A 19,041-nucleotide genomic window follows, 5' to 3' on the forward strand; every position below is an offset into this window, starting at 1 on the left:
GGACCACAGAAAACCAACTTCAACAGACCACCAATATGACTGCGGGATGGTTTGAACTTGGATGCTCGTAATGTGAGTCCATCACTTTGACCACTCGACTACCACAGTGGCTGGAGAAATAGACTACTGAACCAGAAAGAAATGCATGAAGCAAAGGAAAAAAAATTGAACTTGTATTCCAAGAAAGTAAGAAAGCTGGCATAAGAGATGGGTTCTTCATATGGACTGCTCACAAGTGAATTAAAGAAATCAAAGTTTTATGCTTATAGTCTTGTACAGGAATTGCAAGCCCCTGAATAAATTTAAAATTCAAGTTACTGTTGATGACTGGGATTGTTCATTGATGAAAATTAAATTAATAAAATTGATTCTGTGTTCTTTTCAGATGAAACTGATTTTATCTAATAGGCTACATTGATATAATGAAAGCAGCACTGGACTTTGGTGCACTGAAAATTCCAGTGTCAAAAATTCAAAAAGAACATTCAGTCAGAGATTAAAAAGGTAAGTGCTCTAACCCTGAGAAAAGTGACCACAAACTGGTAAAAATAATTTAAACTTCTATTCACGAAAGAGATTCACATTTTGGGACGAATGTTGTTTTTGTATCCATAAATGTTGTTTCATTAGAACAACCATGGTTTTAGTTTGTTTCTTTTTAGCGTTTGAAAAATAAAATATTTTATAATGAGTTGAGTGAGTTTTGGATCATTCTATATGAAAAGTTCTTTTTTTTTATATCAGAAAAATATTAATGATATTGCATGATATGAGAGAGAGAGAGAGAGAGAGAAACAATGTCACTCTCTGCCATACAAAGTACAAACAACTGTACACCAAGCGGGGATGAATTTCAGGAAAGAAAATTCACATGCAAAAGAATATCCTTTGCAGAGCCACAGTGAATTTGCTTTCCAAAATTCATATCCACTTGGTATCCAGTCATTTGCACTTTGTAATATTGCAAGATCTGGTTTTTTTTTCCCTGAAGGCAAGAATTTTTTTTTTTCAAAACATTCCGCTTACATAGCCAGCTGCTTATCAGTTAACAACAAAGTTTCATAAAATAAAGATTGAACATAATCGTGTTAAATGCATATATACATGAACCATACCGTCTTTGTCGTCACACATGACCGTGTGACAAAGTGCTAAGATTCGAAAAAACTCATGCACAGGTTGGTCCCCATTTCGCACTTGTTCTAGAAGGCTTCTATCGTAAAACTTGAAACTTGGTTCAAAAACTGGATTAGAAGAGAAATCTACCGCTTTTGTATCCTATAAAAAAACCAATAATAATAATTTTCAAAAAATTCCAATGTTGCAAAATTTTAAAAAAATGAAATTAAATAGCATTTTATTGAAATAAAGATGTTTATGAAAAGCTAAAACCATATGCACAGGGTAACTAACTTGTGAGGTTTGCTAACAGCAAACCTCACAAACTACTTGCGAACCATTGATCCTAGAGGCATACTTCTAATCAGAAAGGTGTCCAAATAATGTGTGTGGACCTCAGATAAGCCATTCATATTGCAATGGCTGTATAGCTATTAAAATAAAAAGAACTTTTATACAGTCACCCTGCGATCAAAAATTTAATTAGGCAGTTGTGTCTCCTGATATAAAACATAGAATTTTTTTTTTTTTTTTTTTGCAAGTGTAATATTCACAGAGATATTGGAATTTAAAAAAAAATCAACGGAAGGAATAGCATAAATAAGAGAAAAAAGCATCCATTAGTTTGTTCTTTCCCAACTTCCCTTCATTTTTCAAATTTGAATATCTCAGTAAATATTGCACTTAAAAACATAGAATTTTTTTTGTTGGCCTCAGGAGAGACAGGGCAACAACTTTCTAGTTCGGTTTTTGAGCACAGGATATCCATATAAAAATATAATTTTTTTTGTTTTAATAACTATACAATCCCTTGCAACGTGAATGACATATCCAAGTAGTACATGTTATTTGGATACGTTTTCTAATTGCAAGTGATCCTCTAAGATCAGTGGCTCATCAACAATTTGCAATGCATGATATAAGCTATGCACCCTGTGTGTGTACCCCTAATTTTACCCCTTTATTAATACAAATTGTACAAAAAGCAAAATATAATTAGAATAATATAATATAAATATAACTGGAAATACAGTCGAATCCCACTACTATTCTCTGGTCTCTTGGAGTTTGTTAATCACTTAATTATAACATAATTTCATTATGAAGAATTCCAGGTTTTTGCATTGTTCCTATGTTTACTTATCTGGGGGATTATAAAAGTGTTCGTTAAAATGAGATTTTGACGATAACAGTATTTGACTGTACATGACACTCATATTTGTTATGGATATCTTTTTCTCAGCCCATTGGGCATATTGCCTGTTGTGGCCTTGTATTTGTACCTGTATAAATTCAATAGAATCATGATTATACTGAGGAATGAGAGATAAAAAATTACCTCGCTAATTTCTATGGGTTCTTTTGTGATATCATCTATAAGTTCACCATATGATCTGCCATTGATGGAGCACTTGTTGAAAGTCATTATATTCTGGGTCAGAGTTCCAGTTTTGTCAGAGAAAATGTACTCTATTTGGCCAAGCTCTTCATTCAGGGTAGTTGTTCTGGCACGAGCGGGTGAGTCCTTTGGCGAGTAATACATCTTCTCATCCCAATTGATCCATAAGCTGTGACAAAATCGTATAACCTCCACACTGCGAAATAAATATAATTTTGAAAGTATACGTTTTGAAGCACAGAGTAGCATTCAACCAGTGACGAAAAACAAAAAAATGACAATACAGTAAAATCCCTCTTTTGCTGACACTGGCGGGACAACAAAATTTGTCCGTAAAAAATGAGACTACTATTGAAGAGTTTTGGAAAAAGGCCATAAAAGAAATGACTGCATCTACAAGGGGGACCACTAAAATAGGTTTTACTTAATCTCATCATATATCAAACATAAATATAGACTGGTAAAACTTGGGAGGAATCGCAACAATACCTCCAGACACGGCTACAGTCAAAAATTACTTTGGGGGGGGGGTGCTGTTATTTTGAGGAAGTGTGGACCAAACCGTGCAATAAACTTAACCACATATTTCCTTTTATCTATATCAGTCATTTCCAACATCATAGCTAGAAACATTGATGGCAGATAGCAGCACTACACATAACAAGCATAAAATAGAAACAAACGTTGTTAGGTTCACAACACGTACACACACATTTAGTCATGTACCAATTCGTTAGAAATTCTGTAGAAGAATGTGTATGTGTATGAGTTTAATGTATGGTTAAGTAATAGTAATCTTAAACAATTGTTTTTTGGGAGGGGGGGGGATAGACTCATTTTTTCACTAGTATGGCCTAGTCCACTTCTTATTTGTTACACATACTTTTTGTGTCAACTAGACGAAGTCTAGGGACCCCTCCCCCCTGAAAAACTATTATTAAGTATACAGTGTATCCTGTCAGTGATAATGCAGACTTTATCTCAACCGATTGTCGTAGCGGTATGGTTTCAATTTAAAAAATGCTAAAAATACATTCAAAAATTACTCTGTACCAATTTTGAGAGTGAAAATACAGTGTGTCACAAAGAACCTCACTCGCACCACAGTGGTGGTAGGCTGAAGTTTCCTGTGAAAAGTGTTTTCAATTGATTTGTAACATTAGATTTATTTTGATCGCAATTGTTTTGCCCATGCATTAGAAAAACCTTTAACTTTACATAATTTTGAAATTTAAAAAAAAATTTTTTTACCTCACATATAGGGAAATCGGCACAACTGTGTTGAGTACAATGGCATAGGAAAAAAATACGAGGAGAGCTATAACAGTTGCCCCGCTTGCAGCATTATCTGTAGGCACTGGTTGATCCCATGGGAGAAAGCCTCGAAAGTGTTGCCCCGTCACGGTCTCCCAAACTCCACTAGCAATTGTACAAAAGAGGCACATGCTCAACAGGAAGAATACTATCTGCAAACAACAGTAAAGAAAAAAAAATCAATTTGATTACAAAAAACAAGACAATTATATAAATACAAAAGCCACAATACGCAAAATGCCAAATGAAAGGGACTGAAAAAAAAGCCCATAAAAAATATGGGTGTCAAAAATGGCAACCCAAAATAAGAGCAATTTATCGCGAGAAAACGAATGACACATTGAAATAAACAGAAACGAATGATTATGATAAAAGAAATTATAGCTGTTTTTCAAAATTTGGTCTGAAAATGCAAAATCATGTTTTCGAGGTAAGATGAAATTTCATCCTTCAAAATTAATACTATACATACATGAATAATAAAATAGAATCTCAACTGACCCCTATAATTAATAGATTAAGAAGACGGTCCAAACTTGTACGTTTGAAAATAGTTTTCCCGCTATTCTGCATAAGTTTTGTATCCCTGCCAGCGAAGACAACAACACCGTAACACCACCTGGTGTTCCGTAGGATACAGCCTCTCAGCAGCATCTTGTCGTTGTCCAGTGAATAACTCTTTCCTTTCCACGTAAGGGTACCTTCGAATTTGCTAAGATTATTATTCGGTGCTTCGCATACTATTTCTCCTGTAGAATATACAAAGAAGAAAATATTGCAGCATAAGAAGTCAATACATATTCAAATAACAACAAAAATAACCTTAATCTGTAGAATCAACAAAGTATGAGTCCAATATAATGAGTACGGCTTGTATATAACTAGGTAAGGAGTATTTTTACAAATACTCCTTACCTAGTAAGACACTTTTTTAAAATTACATCAGGATTCTTCTCTTATGAGACTCGATGTATTTTACTATCCATTGATGGACACATTTCCCCGAAAAAGTATCAATCCTCACAATATAGTGTACTAATTTGTGACCCACAAATAATAGCTGTCTTGCATATCAGGCCAGCAGACCACTACTACTAAACCAGACATGCACCTTGTCCATATTCCTCTGCGGAACTTCTAATGAGCAGACTGAAATATTGTACACCCACTCCTTGTCCACACAACCACCCTAGGCATTGATAGAAAAATAGATTATTGCTATCGCCTAAAGTGTCGGTCAGGGAATGGAATAGAAACAAATGGAAAGAGAAAAATAGTTTCGATTATTTTTCTTTTTAAACTTTTATACACTGGAACCTTGATAACTCAACACCCCACGGGAATAGAAAAAAAATGTCGACCTAAGCAGATGTCAAGTTAGCAAGGGGTTTTATTTCTTTTCACATTTAACAATTTTTTTAAAACAGCTCCTGTGTATATATATGTGCCGATATATTGTTGAACAATTTTATATTCCATCATCTACAAGTTCATAAAATGTTTTTATCTCCAATTTTTTTATGAAAGGATTTGTACTGAGAATAATCTCGAATTAGATGGAAAAATCATATTTTGATTGCTGGAATATCTGTTACTTGTTGATGAGCAGAGCAATTCTTCAAAATAACTTTTCTCCTTCGACTTAAAACATTTCGATTTTGCTTTCTTGAACATCTCTCAATACTTTCAGAAATCATTTACATCTATTTATGGCTATCATAGTCCACAAGTTTAGCTTTCAGTCCAAACACAGTAATAAGAGAAAGTAACCCTAACTAAAGGTGTGAGGAAGAATCTTCGACACATATAATCAACAAACAAATGGCAGAAACAATGAAAAATAGAATTTTTGAAATGCACAAGCGTAATGTTGTGAAATTTTTTGAACAGATCACCACATGAACAATTTCTGAAAATAAGTTGTAATAATGCAGTATACATTGTAGTTGACTCAAGCGGATGTACTCATCATGTGTCGAGTTAGAGAGGTTTTTCCTACATTGAATTCAGTATTTTGCCAATCATGGGTACTCAAGTTATCGACGTTGCACTGTATCTTAAAGTATAAATTTCCCTTCTAATATGCATCTAATTTTTGGGGGAATATGAATTATAAACGAATACGTATGGTAATATTTTTAATCATAGCGGATAGCATATAGATGTGACTAGAAGAATATACTGTTTGTTTTCATCAACAAAAGGGGGAAAAAAAAAAGTTTTACTGCTTACCATCGAAATCTCCCATTTTATAGTTGTCATCACCAAGCTCTGCTGTTTCCGGCAATGCCTGCCGACACTTCAAGTTGGTCTCTCTACAAAATGATTTTATAGTTAGGCTATATTTGGTTGATAGGAAGATAAACAGTATAGGCAAAGTTTCATTCATTAGTCCCACACTACTCAAGAACAAGGAAGTATAGGATACAGACTCTTACAATAAAATACGCTCTATACAGGCTGTATCTCAGTTTCACGGTGAAAATATTAGAAATGTGTAAACAATGTTTTCCGTTATAAAATACTGCTGGCATAACAACATGAAACATTTTTTTCACTATTAATGAAAGAAAACATTAAATGATTACCCATCCAACTCAGCTGTTTCAATGTAGCACAGACCATTGGGTTCACTGGTGGACAAGAGTAACAGATCGGCCTATGGAAATCAGCATTATTTGTAATAAATATAATTTCTGTGCAAAGTATCATACATAGAGAATATAACCTAAGAGAGCAGAAAATAACTCACAGCAACAAATTGGTCATTTTCCATTCTGATGACATCTCCGACCTGAACTTTATGCCACCTTTCATCGATGAGCTTTCCTGCCCTGAGCACCCTGGACAACCTGTTGTTGACTTGACTGTCGCTTCGGTGACGTTGCTAAAATGCAAATTAATAGATATTACTTTTATTTCAAGAAAAAAAAAGCAACTACTCTATAACTTTCATGTAACACGTAATTTCTATCAGTATAAATATACTCACTATGTCATCAATGGCATCTTTAAGCGCAGTTATAGATAATACAACTATTAAAGGCACAGCGGTGGTTATAAAAGTTAAAGAAGATATCTGGGGTATAAGCTAGGAGGAAGAAAAACACAATGTAAGTGACGTGCAGAGAAACGAAAGTATAAACCATCTAGCTTAATCTACAAATGACATCTATTGCATTTCATTAAAAACTGTTATGAAAGTTTCACCCTATGAAAGTCATATTAGTTATTTTTTCTCCTCGTAATACAGTAAAAATCCTATACAGTGCAACTTCGGTTAACAAGCTTAATTCGTTCCGTGGATGTGCTCATTATCCGAAATGCTCATATAACGAATCAAACTTTCCCCCATAAAAATAATGCATACTTGGATGATTCGTTACACAATGATACATTCATATAAAAATGACTAATAAAAACGCTTCATCAATAATACAATACAGTAATAATTTATTCAATATAATGCAACACACCATAAGTAAACATGCTGTATAATAATTTTGCAACTAACAGAAAAAGGAGGGCCATTTTTTACGACTAATCGCAATCTGCTGGCTCACTATTCTTTTTCTTTTTGTGCAAATTTGGAAAGAAACCGATGGAAGGACACTTGCTTTTGAAGATTTTGCAAAAATGAGCATCGTCATTAGACAAATCATTGCTCGCACACTGCTACACCTTTACTTGGGTGGTTCTTTTGTATTTGTATATCACCCACAATTCCACAATACGTGTGTGGACAGAAGCGAAAAACCATCGGTTCAGTTGCAGTAAAGTAAAATTACATGAACAAAGTGTGAAACTTTTGCTCGTAATGCGAATTATCGCTCGTTATATGAAGTTCCATTGTACAATGATACCCTCTGTAATGATATCTGCACTTTTACAGAGTTAATATATTCTATCTATAACAACAAATTCTTAATGACAATATTGTTTTTCAGGTTCCATGAGTATCATTATATAGGGCGATTCCATAATTCCCCTCACAGTATTTTACTAGCAAACCACTGATCTTAGAGGCATACTTCTAATTAGAAAAACCTTCCAAATAATGAGAACTCAGATATGTCATCATTCAATGTTGCAAGGGGTTGTGTACTTATTATAAGAAACTTAAAATAAGAAACTAAATTTTTTATATGGACAATGTGTTCAAAAACATAATTAGAAAGTTGTTGCCCTCTCTCTCCTGATACCAACAAAAAATTCCACGTTGTTAAGTGCAATATTCGCTGAGATATTTGAATTCAAAAATTGGAGAAGAACAAAACCTAACAGACGCTTCCCCCAATTTATGTTGTTCTTTCCCAACTTTTCTCCAATTTTTGAATTCAAATAGCTCAACGAATGTTCCACTTAAAACTTTTTTTTTTTTTGTCTCAAGAGTAACAGGGAGACAACTTTCTAATTTTCAAGGACAGGGACACAACCCCTTGCAACATGAACGACATATCCGAGTTCTACATGTTAATTTTATATTGTTTCTAATTTTTGGAAGTATGCCTCTAAGATCAATCGTACACCATTAAATAGGGGGAATTATGGAATCAATTTTTATAAGAGTTTCATTGTAGAGAGGTAACTGGCAAATATTGAACAATTCTAGGGGGGGATATGTAAAATATTTTCTCGAGACACAAAGTTAACTACTTTTAAGATTAAAACTCATTACCAGTTGAATCATTCATTATTATTAGGAGATCAAGTTGAGAATATCCTATAGCCATTAATTAAAAATCATTAACTATTTTAATTATTAAGAAGTCACCAACGAATAAGGCCAAATGCATGAAATGTATTTCATGTATTTGCCTTATTCGTTGGTGACTTCTTAATATTCTTGGGCAAAGTCGATCTACTCTTCTACTATTCCAATTGTGAGATTTTATTAAATAATTAAATGATAAATAGAAGTATCGCCACCAAGTCCAAATTAGTAGGGGCAAAAAAAAGAAAGATTTTATATATACACATACAGGATGATTCAGAAAATGTGGGGAAAACTTTAAGAGGTGATAGTACACACCAATACAAATACAAATAATTGTCTTCAAAGAATGCATGGTCTAACATGAAACGCAAACGCGCTAGCATGTTTTGAAACAGCTAAAATGGCATTCCTGTTGAAATTTATCAGGAGAAAAAGATCATCATGCATACAAATGTAATCTGAGGGAGAAACCGTATGCAAATCTGCGTCACAGTGAATAAAAGGAGCAGATGCTAGTCCTGTGAAGCTATTCCAGCATGCAACCCTTCTAACAGTTGTAACGGGCAAGATAATAGCACACTTTAGAATACTGAAAAAACAGACATGCATTTCATTTACAGAGCTGCAAATAAGTACATAATTCCTCAGGTTACATTTGTATGCATGGTGTTCTTTTTCTCCTGATAAATTTCAACTGGAATGTCATTTTAAAGTTTGCGGAGTGGCCATTTGTGTTTCATGTTAGACCACGCATTCTTCTATGACAATTGTATTTTGTGTGTACTATCACCTCTTAAAGTTTTTCTAATCTTTTCTGAATCACCCTGTGTGTGTGTGTGTGTGTATATATATATATGGAAACACTTTCATACAACTCATACTGTTCTTTAAAGTGATGAAATGTTTTTGCTAATCCATAACTCACCTGTAAAACTAGCAAACAAAGAAAGTAAAAATTTGCCAGTCGCTGGAACTGTTCGAAAAGGTTCAATGGGCAAAATGTCAGGAATGTATACTTGGATGTTTTGATATAATTATTCTGCAAGAATAAAAGAAAAATTTAATCATAAATTAGAACTATAATCACAGAGAAAGCCACAAGAACAAAAACCGGCAAGTTTCATATTCTAACGGTTTTCTTTCTTATCAAAATCACACAGAGACCAAAAAAGCTTGAATATCCCTAGTATCCAGAAAGTTTTCTCTGATGAGCAATAATATGATTTTGGGCAGGATTATATTTTTCATGTTATCTCATCGGCCTGAGATTTTTATTTGACCATACCCGGAATGAAGTAAGGGGTATGACCTAATAGCGTACTCTTCTTTCCTAGATGATAACTTCCTGAGTATTTATAGAATGAAATATTATTTTATAAAGCTATTCCTTGAACCCATGACTATCATTTGTTTCCTCACAAAAAAAAAAGGAAAGGAATATACTTATATATAGTGTTAAGCTGAGTTACATCTCTAAATTGAGCTTTTTTTAAATTACATAAATTTGCTTTAATCAAGGTTTGACAAATTAAAAAAGAATTACATGCCAGCAAAACTTTCATGTAGGAGTCAAACATGGTTTCTCCACCCAAGAGAAAGTCATAAATTATGTTCTTTTTTACTTTTTCACGATTAAATGATCCCATGCCCCTTTTGGAAGAGAGACAGTTATGAAATCAGGAAGTTTTGCATTTTCCAGACTCTAATCAAGCCATCATATGTAGGAAATTTCAGGCACCAATGGCGATTTTCTGGTTGCCATGGCGACCTGGCACCTGGGATATCTCAAGCCTTGACTTTAATTGCAACATTCCTCTTAGAATTAAAGATCACATGCGAGTTGTAAAATGTTACACGACCGAAGTCAGATAACATGAGCACTACTTATAATGAGAATTTCACTATTACAAGTAATTTGCAAGTGATTATGAAATAGCTAATGTTGTGGAAATACCAAAAATTATACGTTAACATAGTTGCAAATTAGGAAAATTTTGATATAATGTCAAAAAAAATAAAAAAATTAAATGCCTGTTTTTCCTCTCTCACTCCATGAATTAAACTACATAAGAATGGATTACTCTATCACTTGTTTTACACGTATACTTCTGCACTTTAATTCGGAGTACTTCAAACAAAGGATGGACTAAAAAGAAATTTTTTCTTCCTTTTTCATATTAAGTTTTACCAACATACTTACAGAGAATGAGGCTTTCAAACTATTGTCACTACCAGGTTATGGTCATCTTTCACGGCCAGGATTCTAAACTTTCAAATAGTTTTGGTAATGCTCTTTTTTTAACAATTAAACTAAGATTTACTTATGTATATATACAATAATATCTGTGTGTGTGTTCTGTAGTTTTTATTTCCAAATAAAATTCATTCCCTAAACCCAAAAAAAAACCTGTACAAATCATGCTAAAAAACTTAGTCATTTAACCCTTTAAGTGGTTTTTAAAATTCTCCTGATCTGCATTATAACTGTCAATGCCCGAAGAAAAGAGTGTTAAGAACCCAAGATATGAAGGGGGGCAACTGAAATAAAGCAGGTCAAGTTTGAGACGAGACATCTCAGTATTACCGCTGTTTAAGGGTTAAAAGCTGTATGATAATAACTGAGAATTTCAATTGTTTGGTATCTCTCTCTGTCAGACAATAACAAGTTTTAAAGGATCGACTACTGAGCCAAAAATAAATTCCATGAATGGAATCCTGTTGATTTGCTAATATCAGAAATGAATGATCTAAAAGACTATTTACAATGCGCAAGCAAGGAATTTTACTGTACAACTTCACAAAGCAAAAAAATTGAAATCAGCCCATAACAGTGTGCCACATACTCAAAGAAAAATTCGATTAGACTTGACTTATTTGACGATCTAACTCGTTATGTGATAACATCATTGATGAGTTGAAACTTACTATTTGGCGACGTTAGCGATTTAACGCCCACTATTTGGCAACGTCAGCGATTTACCGCCCACTATTTAGCGATTTTAGTAATTTAATACCCGTTATTTGGCGGAGTAGCTCTTTTGCTCGTCAAAATGAAACATTTCGTCGAGATTTGGCGCAGTGACGATCGACAATAAAAACTCCGGTTCTTTTTTCTGCTCACTGTAGCGACTTTTTTTTTCGAAACGGAAACCGAATCGTATCCGCGCTTTAAAGTAAAAAAAACCAGAGAAAACAGTCTTCAGGCGATCACCCCTGCATGATTGAGGGTGCCTTTGGGGGTTTAGGCGTGATAGGAGGCTCGATAAAGAACCAAGATTTTCGGCGATAAAATCGAGCACGGGAACTTGACGGAAAAAACTCCAGAAATCGATTCGTAAAAAAAAACCAGATTCTTTTCTCATTTTGTGACTTTACCGCAGGCGTGGATCCAGGACGATATGCCGGGAGGGGCGAATTGTGTAAGTTCGTTGAATCATCCAGTATTTTACGGGACAGACAAACTTGCCCATATTATTTGGCTCTTAGGAAGGGCGATATCGTTCTCACATCCTCCATCCACTCTGGATCGATGCCTGAGTGAAGGCAGGCATCTTCAGCTGTGAATAATTCAGAGACGGGCATCTTCAAATTCGAATGAAGCGAAGGCAAGCATCTTCAAATTCGAATGGAGTGAAGACAGGCATTTTCAGCTGCGAATAAATCTGAGGCAGGTATCTTTAGTTTAGCTTCGAATGGAGCAAAGGCAGGCAGATCGGGCGCGAGTGTCGGACTTCTGTGTAGTCACTGTGAAGTGACTTATTGTGTAGGTGCATCGGATTATCCCATATTTTACAGGACAGAGAAATTTACCCCATATTTTTCGGGCTCTTGGAAGTCTCGCTCCTCTAGATACCGCACTTGCTTTACCGGAATTTCATGACTTTTCCGTGATGGCTGACAATATACGAGAAGTCCGTTACAACGATAATTTTTCCGGTGATTGTGGGCTCTTGTTATAGCAGAATTTTATCGCATTTTACTTAGAAGTACAACGAGGAATGGCAAATTTATTGATGATCCCAATAAAACGAACTCTGAAAGCCAAAATCGCATAAAACCCAATTGGATTTATACTTGATCTCGAGACATAACATTAAATATTTAGAGAACTGGCTGTGTTAAACTCCAGAGAAGTAAAGGATAGAGCCAGAGAGAGAGAGAGTAGCAGTAAATATTCAAGCACCGAACACAGAAAATTTAATAACCAAATAAATCAAATTTAAGAGGAAACTGGCACAGTGTCTTGGACCGAACCCAAATCTAACAACCAGAAGTAGGTCATCTATTTAGCATAGGGTCATCCTTTCGGGGTTCAAGGAGGGAAATAAATATAAATATTGTCTTTTTTCCCCTCTTCATTTCTTTGTATAAAAGAAGCGCATTGCTAACACATGAAATCAATACTCACGGCATAACGGAACGACGCGTTGTATGCAACATCGTTCGCTTTGATTCTTCTAACTTCATATTCTGCAACGACAAAAAGAGAAAAGAGATGAAATTAAAATTTACAAATCATTTTACAGATATTAAAATTAACAAAAAAAAGTATCTTTTAAAAAATTAAAATAATCCAATAAAGATAATTTCATAGTAAAATAGATCAGTACTGATTAATTAACACATTGACACTTTTCTTTTCTCGAAAAAAGTATATTTTCCTTAGCCTAACACATATTAACCTTTTCAGACACCAAACATTCATTTTTTTGGAATTTTCAAAATGTTTTTGCATTTTTGAACTCAAAAATGCATCATTTTTTCAAACTTCCCATTTTTTTTGTGAAAAAAAAATTCACTTCGTTCACATACAATTTTTTTCCAGAATTTAATTGCTAAATTTTGTGTAATAGATCACACTTTTCCTGAAGGCACTTTCTCCTGGACGACAATCTGAAAGTCCAACTCCAGGTGCTGCCCTCTGATGGAAACCCCCAGATTTCACATTCACCATATTTCTGACTCAAAACTTGTTTAATCCTTACCATATAAGTTATGGCTTAACTCCTTAAGATCAAAAGAAACAATTCTTCAGGGAGAAAAGCAACCCCCACACATTTGTGGCACCACGGTCTGAAAGGGTAAATCGATTATACAAATTACATATTCTTTTACTGCCTATACTGATAATTAATTGAATATCTTATGATAACAAGTAATAGTAAATTATATTTCTTTAATAAATACTTTATTTCTGCATTCAAAAACTACATTAAGACAGTCAAACTCGATAATAACGACATCGAAGATTCCAGGCCACTCTGCCCACATAACCGAGGATGTTTTCAAGGCCGTTCTTTGACGAAATAGGGTGTCCTATAAATTCGGCAAAAGTTTAAAAAAATCATAAAAATTGAAGGAATTTGTGTACTTGAATGCTGTTTGCAAAACAGTTATTCTCACTAAGGCCGGTATTACACTATAAAAGTTTGATAAAAGTACTATTATAAAACTTGAAAAATGCAGCCAATAAGGTCAACAGTTGAATTTTCTAGAATGTAACCAATAACCTTATTGGTTAGATTTTCAAGTTTTATAAAAGGGATTTTATCGAAATTTTATAGTGTAATACCGGCCTAAGGGAGATTTTTTTTGGTACAGGGAAAAAAATTTGTTCAAGTTTTTGTCTATGGAGGGTGCTGCACGAAAGTCCGACAGGAGTGATTGGACCCGAACATTTCTTCGATCTCCTCTGTGCCCGAAACGTTCGTAAAGCTTCAGCTGGGACGATTCGTTGTTTGGGTAAAACAACTTCAACATCCTTATGAAACCCTTATGTAAGCGCCAGTAACCAGGGGTGGAAAATGAAAATTTGATTTTTGCAGCAGCATTTATCAGTTTCGTAGAACTTTAAAATTTTGGCAGTAAATAAAATACAGTTTTATATACATCTATGCAATAGCATACACAGGATTACTTTTTATTTTAAAAAACAGTGTTATCTCAGCTCAGAAGGAAGGGAGACAAAAAATTCAATCTGAGAGTGCATCTGTTTTCACGTCCTATTTTTCACTTATTTCGTGACCCTTTTCTCATTTCATTACATTTCCGGGATTCCGTCACTTTTCCATGATCGTAGATACCCTGAATTTACCGACAGCTTTTGCATCGCAACTCCTGATGGTGAAGACAGATTTGTCTTATTGCCGTTTTCCAGTGCGATGAAAGGTTCTTTCGCGAACTTTTCCATTCAGGATACATGAATGTTTCGTCAAATACAGCCAGTCAGGGAAAATCGACGCAATTTAAAAATAATTAACGTAAGGAACGTATAAATCAAAGGAATCAACTTTTTTTCTTAAAAAAATAGATGGAAACAGCGATTAAAGGGGGTTTTTTTTCCCATTGTTCTGCGGATGAGCGGTAATTTGCATAGTTTGACCCCTATTTGTCGGAAGCATGAACACCGAATCATGGGGAAGGGGGCCTCAAGCTAATTCTATTTGAGGCCCCAAGAAATCAAATTGCGGGGATTTATCAATTTATAATTAAAGTCCGCTTCTATTGCGACGCAACTTCAAAGATTCTTGAGAGAAAATTTTGTTTTTGGCACAAGATGGAGCAGAGTTGTAGAGTTTTCAGCGTTTTTGTAGCAAAATATAGCAGACGTCGGAGCTTGTAGCAGATTTCCCACCCGTGCAGTAACAGGAGAATTAAGAAATGAGCTGTTAATCGTACACCTCGCATTTTATCGGACTCAGATTTTCATATTTCCAGTGATTTTCTTTCTTGCAGCACACTCTATGGACAAAAATTCCAACTATTAAAAACACTAAATTCTCTAAAAAAAACACTTTATGAGACTAAATTTTTTTGCAAACCGCATTTATAGGCCTGTTTATTCCAATTTCTATGAATTTTTTAACTATTTAAGAATTTATGGGACAACCTGTATATAATAATATGCCATCAAATACTGCGCATCAAGTTATTTCGTTACAAAATTAGGGTGACCAAAGTGCGGTTTCACGGGGAGAAGGGGGAGTATTCGGAGGTCCCCCCCCCACGTAGAAATAAAATCCCACTGAAAGAAAAATTTGTAAAAGAAATTCCTGTCTGAAAGAAAAAAAAAAGAAATACCCCCCGAGGTAAATATGTCGGGAAAGGCAGAATTACAGGAAAGTCGAAATGGCTCAAATTATGTAGAAACACGGGACGTATGGTCACCCTTGTACGGATGCATCTATTACTACATCGTGCGTGATATATGCTATTCTTATAAACTTTTACACGTACCATATTTTCAAAACTATATCCATAAAAAAAAAATACCGAATATTCGAATTATAATATTTCTCTCATTAAAGAGAAGCATCGGGGTATTAAAAAAAACGTCTCATTAAAACTTCAACACTGAAAACTAGGCTTTATCACCATAATATTATGAAGAAAAATGAGAGAAAAAAAGTTATAGTTAAAAGAAAACAGATTTCTCATCATCTCCAAAACAAAGGATTTAATAATAAATGTGTGGAAAAATAATAACTTATTTCATGAAACTACAACACGCAATAACAAGGGAAAAATCTCGAACGATTCTTTTTTCCGAAATATCCATGGAAAGTATTTTCTCCCGGAAGAATAAGGAAAAAAAAAAACTGAAACATACCATTCTGGAACGGATAAGGAACTGAAAGAAGCAAAATGGCGGACAAAAGAGGGACAAATGCCAAAAATAAATAAATAAATATATAAAAAATAAAATAAGAAAAACATTAATACATACAGTATATACACATGAGAATTTCCCGTGTTTTGAGCTTTCTATTATATTTTTTCCGGGGCGTAAGAAAGTGTGTCAGCAGTCGACTTAAGAAACTACATTTTTTTTGTTTAAAAACGTAAAATAGAAATTCCAATTTCGTTTTTCCCCTCAAAAGAAATAGTTTTTTCTGCTCTGGAGAGGAGAAGACGAAATTCGAATTTCTATTTCACGTTTTTAAAACAAAAGCTCGGTTTCCTGAATCGACTGCTGACACATTTTGCTTTGGATTTACAGAAAATTCACCGCCGCGCAATTAATTAGCCAATAGGAAAATTAATCGACAGAAGTTCGTCACCTCGCCACTGAGTGAGTGACCCAGTGATTAAGCGAGTGAATGCGTGAAAAAGAGTGAAAGAGTTGGTGAGGGGGAGAGAGTAATTTTGTGAATGACAAAGCAGGTGGGCAGGTCCCTTACTAACTGTTACTGGGGGAGGGTCCGCAGGTGAGTGGCCGCATGAATTACCTAATTAGTGGGTGAGAGTGACCATACGAATGATTGAAAGAGTGAATAAATGAGTGTGTGAAAAAATCACCGTACGAGTGATCGTATGAATGACCGAGTGGGTGGGTGAGTTACCAAGTGAGTAAGCGATTGAGTGGGTGACCGTATGAGCGATTCACTCACTCGATTACCTGCTCGCTCACTAATTCTTTCACTCGCTAACTCCCTTAGGGTGGTATTCACCGACGTGGTTTACACTATATAGTAACAATTTTTGGATCGACGTGGATTGGTTAAAAACCTGAATTTAACCAATCCGTGTGTCGCTCTCCTATCCAAAAATTGTGACTATAGTTTAATCCAGGGTTTCTTAACCTATGGGTCACAACCCAAACTTGATTCGCTGGGGATTCGAGATGGGTCGTACGAATTCACTTAGTCATGTTATACATGAACTTTTTGAGTCATTGGTTAACCTTATTTCGAAAAATCGTCTCATGGGTGGCGATACTGATCTTGTTAATTGAGGGTCGCAACTGAAAAATATGAAGAACTGGTTTAAACCATGTTGGGCGTGTGTGTTTGTGCGTGTGAATACCACCTTTTTACTCACTCGCTCATTTTTGCTCACCTCATTCACTCATGTTGGCTCACTGACCTGCTCATCCAATCACATGCTCGCTCGCTCACTGATCTGCTCATTCACTCATTCAGTCCCTTTGTATTTCACCTGCGCGCGTATGCCTATGTAACTACTCCCAAATCAAATAAAGGCAACAAAGAAATAGTCATCGAGCTGGAAACGAGACACATGACCCATGGAAGACATGTGGCAGTCTTAGATAGGTTTCACTGTATTTGCAACGTATGAGTTTGATTTCCATCTTATGTTTCACAAAAGACAACTGAGAAAAAAAATTTATGTTGCTGTTTTGACACAATCATTTCTCCGACTATTCCTTGTTATACTGACGGAGAAAAGTTCCTGTCTAAAAACAGAAAATATTATACAAATTTGTCAAGCTCAGCTGTTAAGCTAAGCTTTGCGCCAGGAATTAATTTTTTTTAATATTATAAATAGCAATAAATTGCTTGGTGATTAGTAATTAGTGGTAATAATTAAATAATTCAAAGTAATTTTTTAAATCTCAATTTAAGTGTGCCGTGGAAGAAAAAAAGGTTGAACCTTACTGCTCTCGGAGCACGATTTCGCGGTTTTTTCAGACAGACATTGACTCGTATAAGGATGTTATTTAAAAAAAAAAAGCTTGCTCTTTGTATCCTGAATTTATTTGCCATATAATGGTATTACGTTATTTATACAGCGCAGTACATATAACTCTTTGGTCTGCTTAAAAGTAACGGTCATCGTAGGAATAATGAGTGTATAACAACAAAAGCGATATCGTCCAGGATGTTTTCACTTTCCACGTCGAAAAGAAATAGAGGAAACAATGGAGAAAAAAAAAGGATCGGGAAAACGAGGTTTCGCCTCTAGTGCGGAATTCCTCTCGTTCAGTCATTTCCGGTGCATTACCAAATACGCCACTGGAAGCGTATCAAAACAACGGTACGACACAGTTCGTGGACTCGAAAATAAATAACAGAAAGAGAAGGTCTCACAATGGCAAAAAATAAAATAAGTTTTTCTTTTTTGCTTGTTTTGACTGAAATATATGTTTTGGCAGGATATGAACACCAGCATGCACCACTGGCCATGAGGAATCGTAAAAGTTTTCATTCGAACAAGCAGGTAATGCATTAAAATTTGTTGGGAATACGATGAAAATTCCAACTTTAAAAATATATCTTAAGAGGCAGATAATTTTTCTTTGCCTTTTTAGTTGATACAGCACAATCAATTGGAGAATACGAAAAACGTGGATAGTTTGGAATTTCACAGTAAAACAGTTCTGCAGCCGTACATTAGTAATTAATTCAACTTCATTAACCCTTTAAGCGGTTTTTAAAATTTCCATGATCCGCATTATAACCGCCACAGTAAAGTGATTAAATCCTCTGCAAAAAAATGCCATACCTTTTCAAAGAATATTTTTTCCGATTTTGTGTAGCACATAATGGTTCTCACCCCCCCCCCCACCTCCTAGAATAAAACAAAAAAAAAGTAGGAAGAGAAATACTCCGGCATTTTCTATTTACTATACGTATTCCTATAAAACTCCGAACGAAAGTAAAAACTGTCATTTTATTATAAAACTGAACAAAAGCCGATTCTGCCCACTCGCAGTTGATCTGACTGGTTTATGGGGTGGGGGCGGAAATGA

The 19,041-nt window shown here is 34.9% G+C and overlaps 1 protein-coding gene across 3 annotated transcripts in view; it reads right to left on the minus strand.

Annotated features, from left to right (window-relative positions):
* Window positions 1-19,041, minus strand: part of LOC149068850 (phospholipid-transporting ATPase ID-like) — a 139,674-nt gene that overhangs the window by 20,270 nt on the left and 100,363 nt on the right. For all 3 annotated transcript variants that reach the window (XM_089250444.1, XM_089250445.1, XM_089250446.1), the window contains 10 exons: window positions 12,958-13,019; window positions 9,475-9,588; window positions 6,825-6,923; window positions 6,585-6,719; window positions 6,421-6,491; window positions 6,065-6,147; window positions 4,334-4,581; window positions 3,770-3,984; window positions 2,459-2,714; window positions 1,116-1,278 (listed from right to left, as the gene is read on the minus strand). In XM_089250444.1, coding sequence (XP_089106570.1) covers window positions 1,116-1,278; window positions 2,459-2,714; window positions 3,770-3,984; window positions 4,334-4,581; window positions 6,065-6,147; window positions 6,421-6,491; window positions 6,585-6,719; window positions 6,825-6,923; window positions 9,475-9,588; window positions 12,958-13,019 — 1,446 coding nt within the window. The remainder of the gene's footprint in view (window positions 1-1,115; window positions 1,279-2,458; window positions 2,715-3,769; window positions 3,985-4,333; window positions 4,582-6,064; window positions 6,148-6,420; window positions 6,492-6,584; window positions 6,720-6,824; window positions 6,924-9,474; window positions 9,589-12,957; window positions 13,020-19,041) is intronic.

Source organism: Pholcus phalangioides, unplaced genomic scaffold, assembly GCF_987345545.1.
Source record: "Pholcus phalangioides strain wild (caught in Gottingen) unplaced genomic scaffold, Ppha-v1.0 ptg000024l_1, whole genome shotgun sequence".
Classification (NCBI taxonomy): Eukaryota; Metazoa; Arthropoda; class Arachnida; order Araneae; family Pholcidae; genus Pholcus; species Pholcus phalangioides.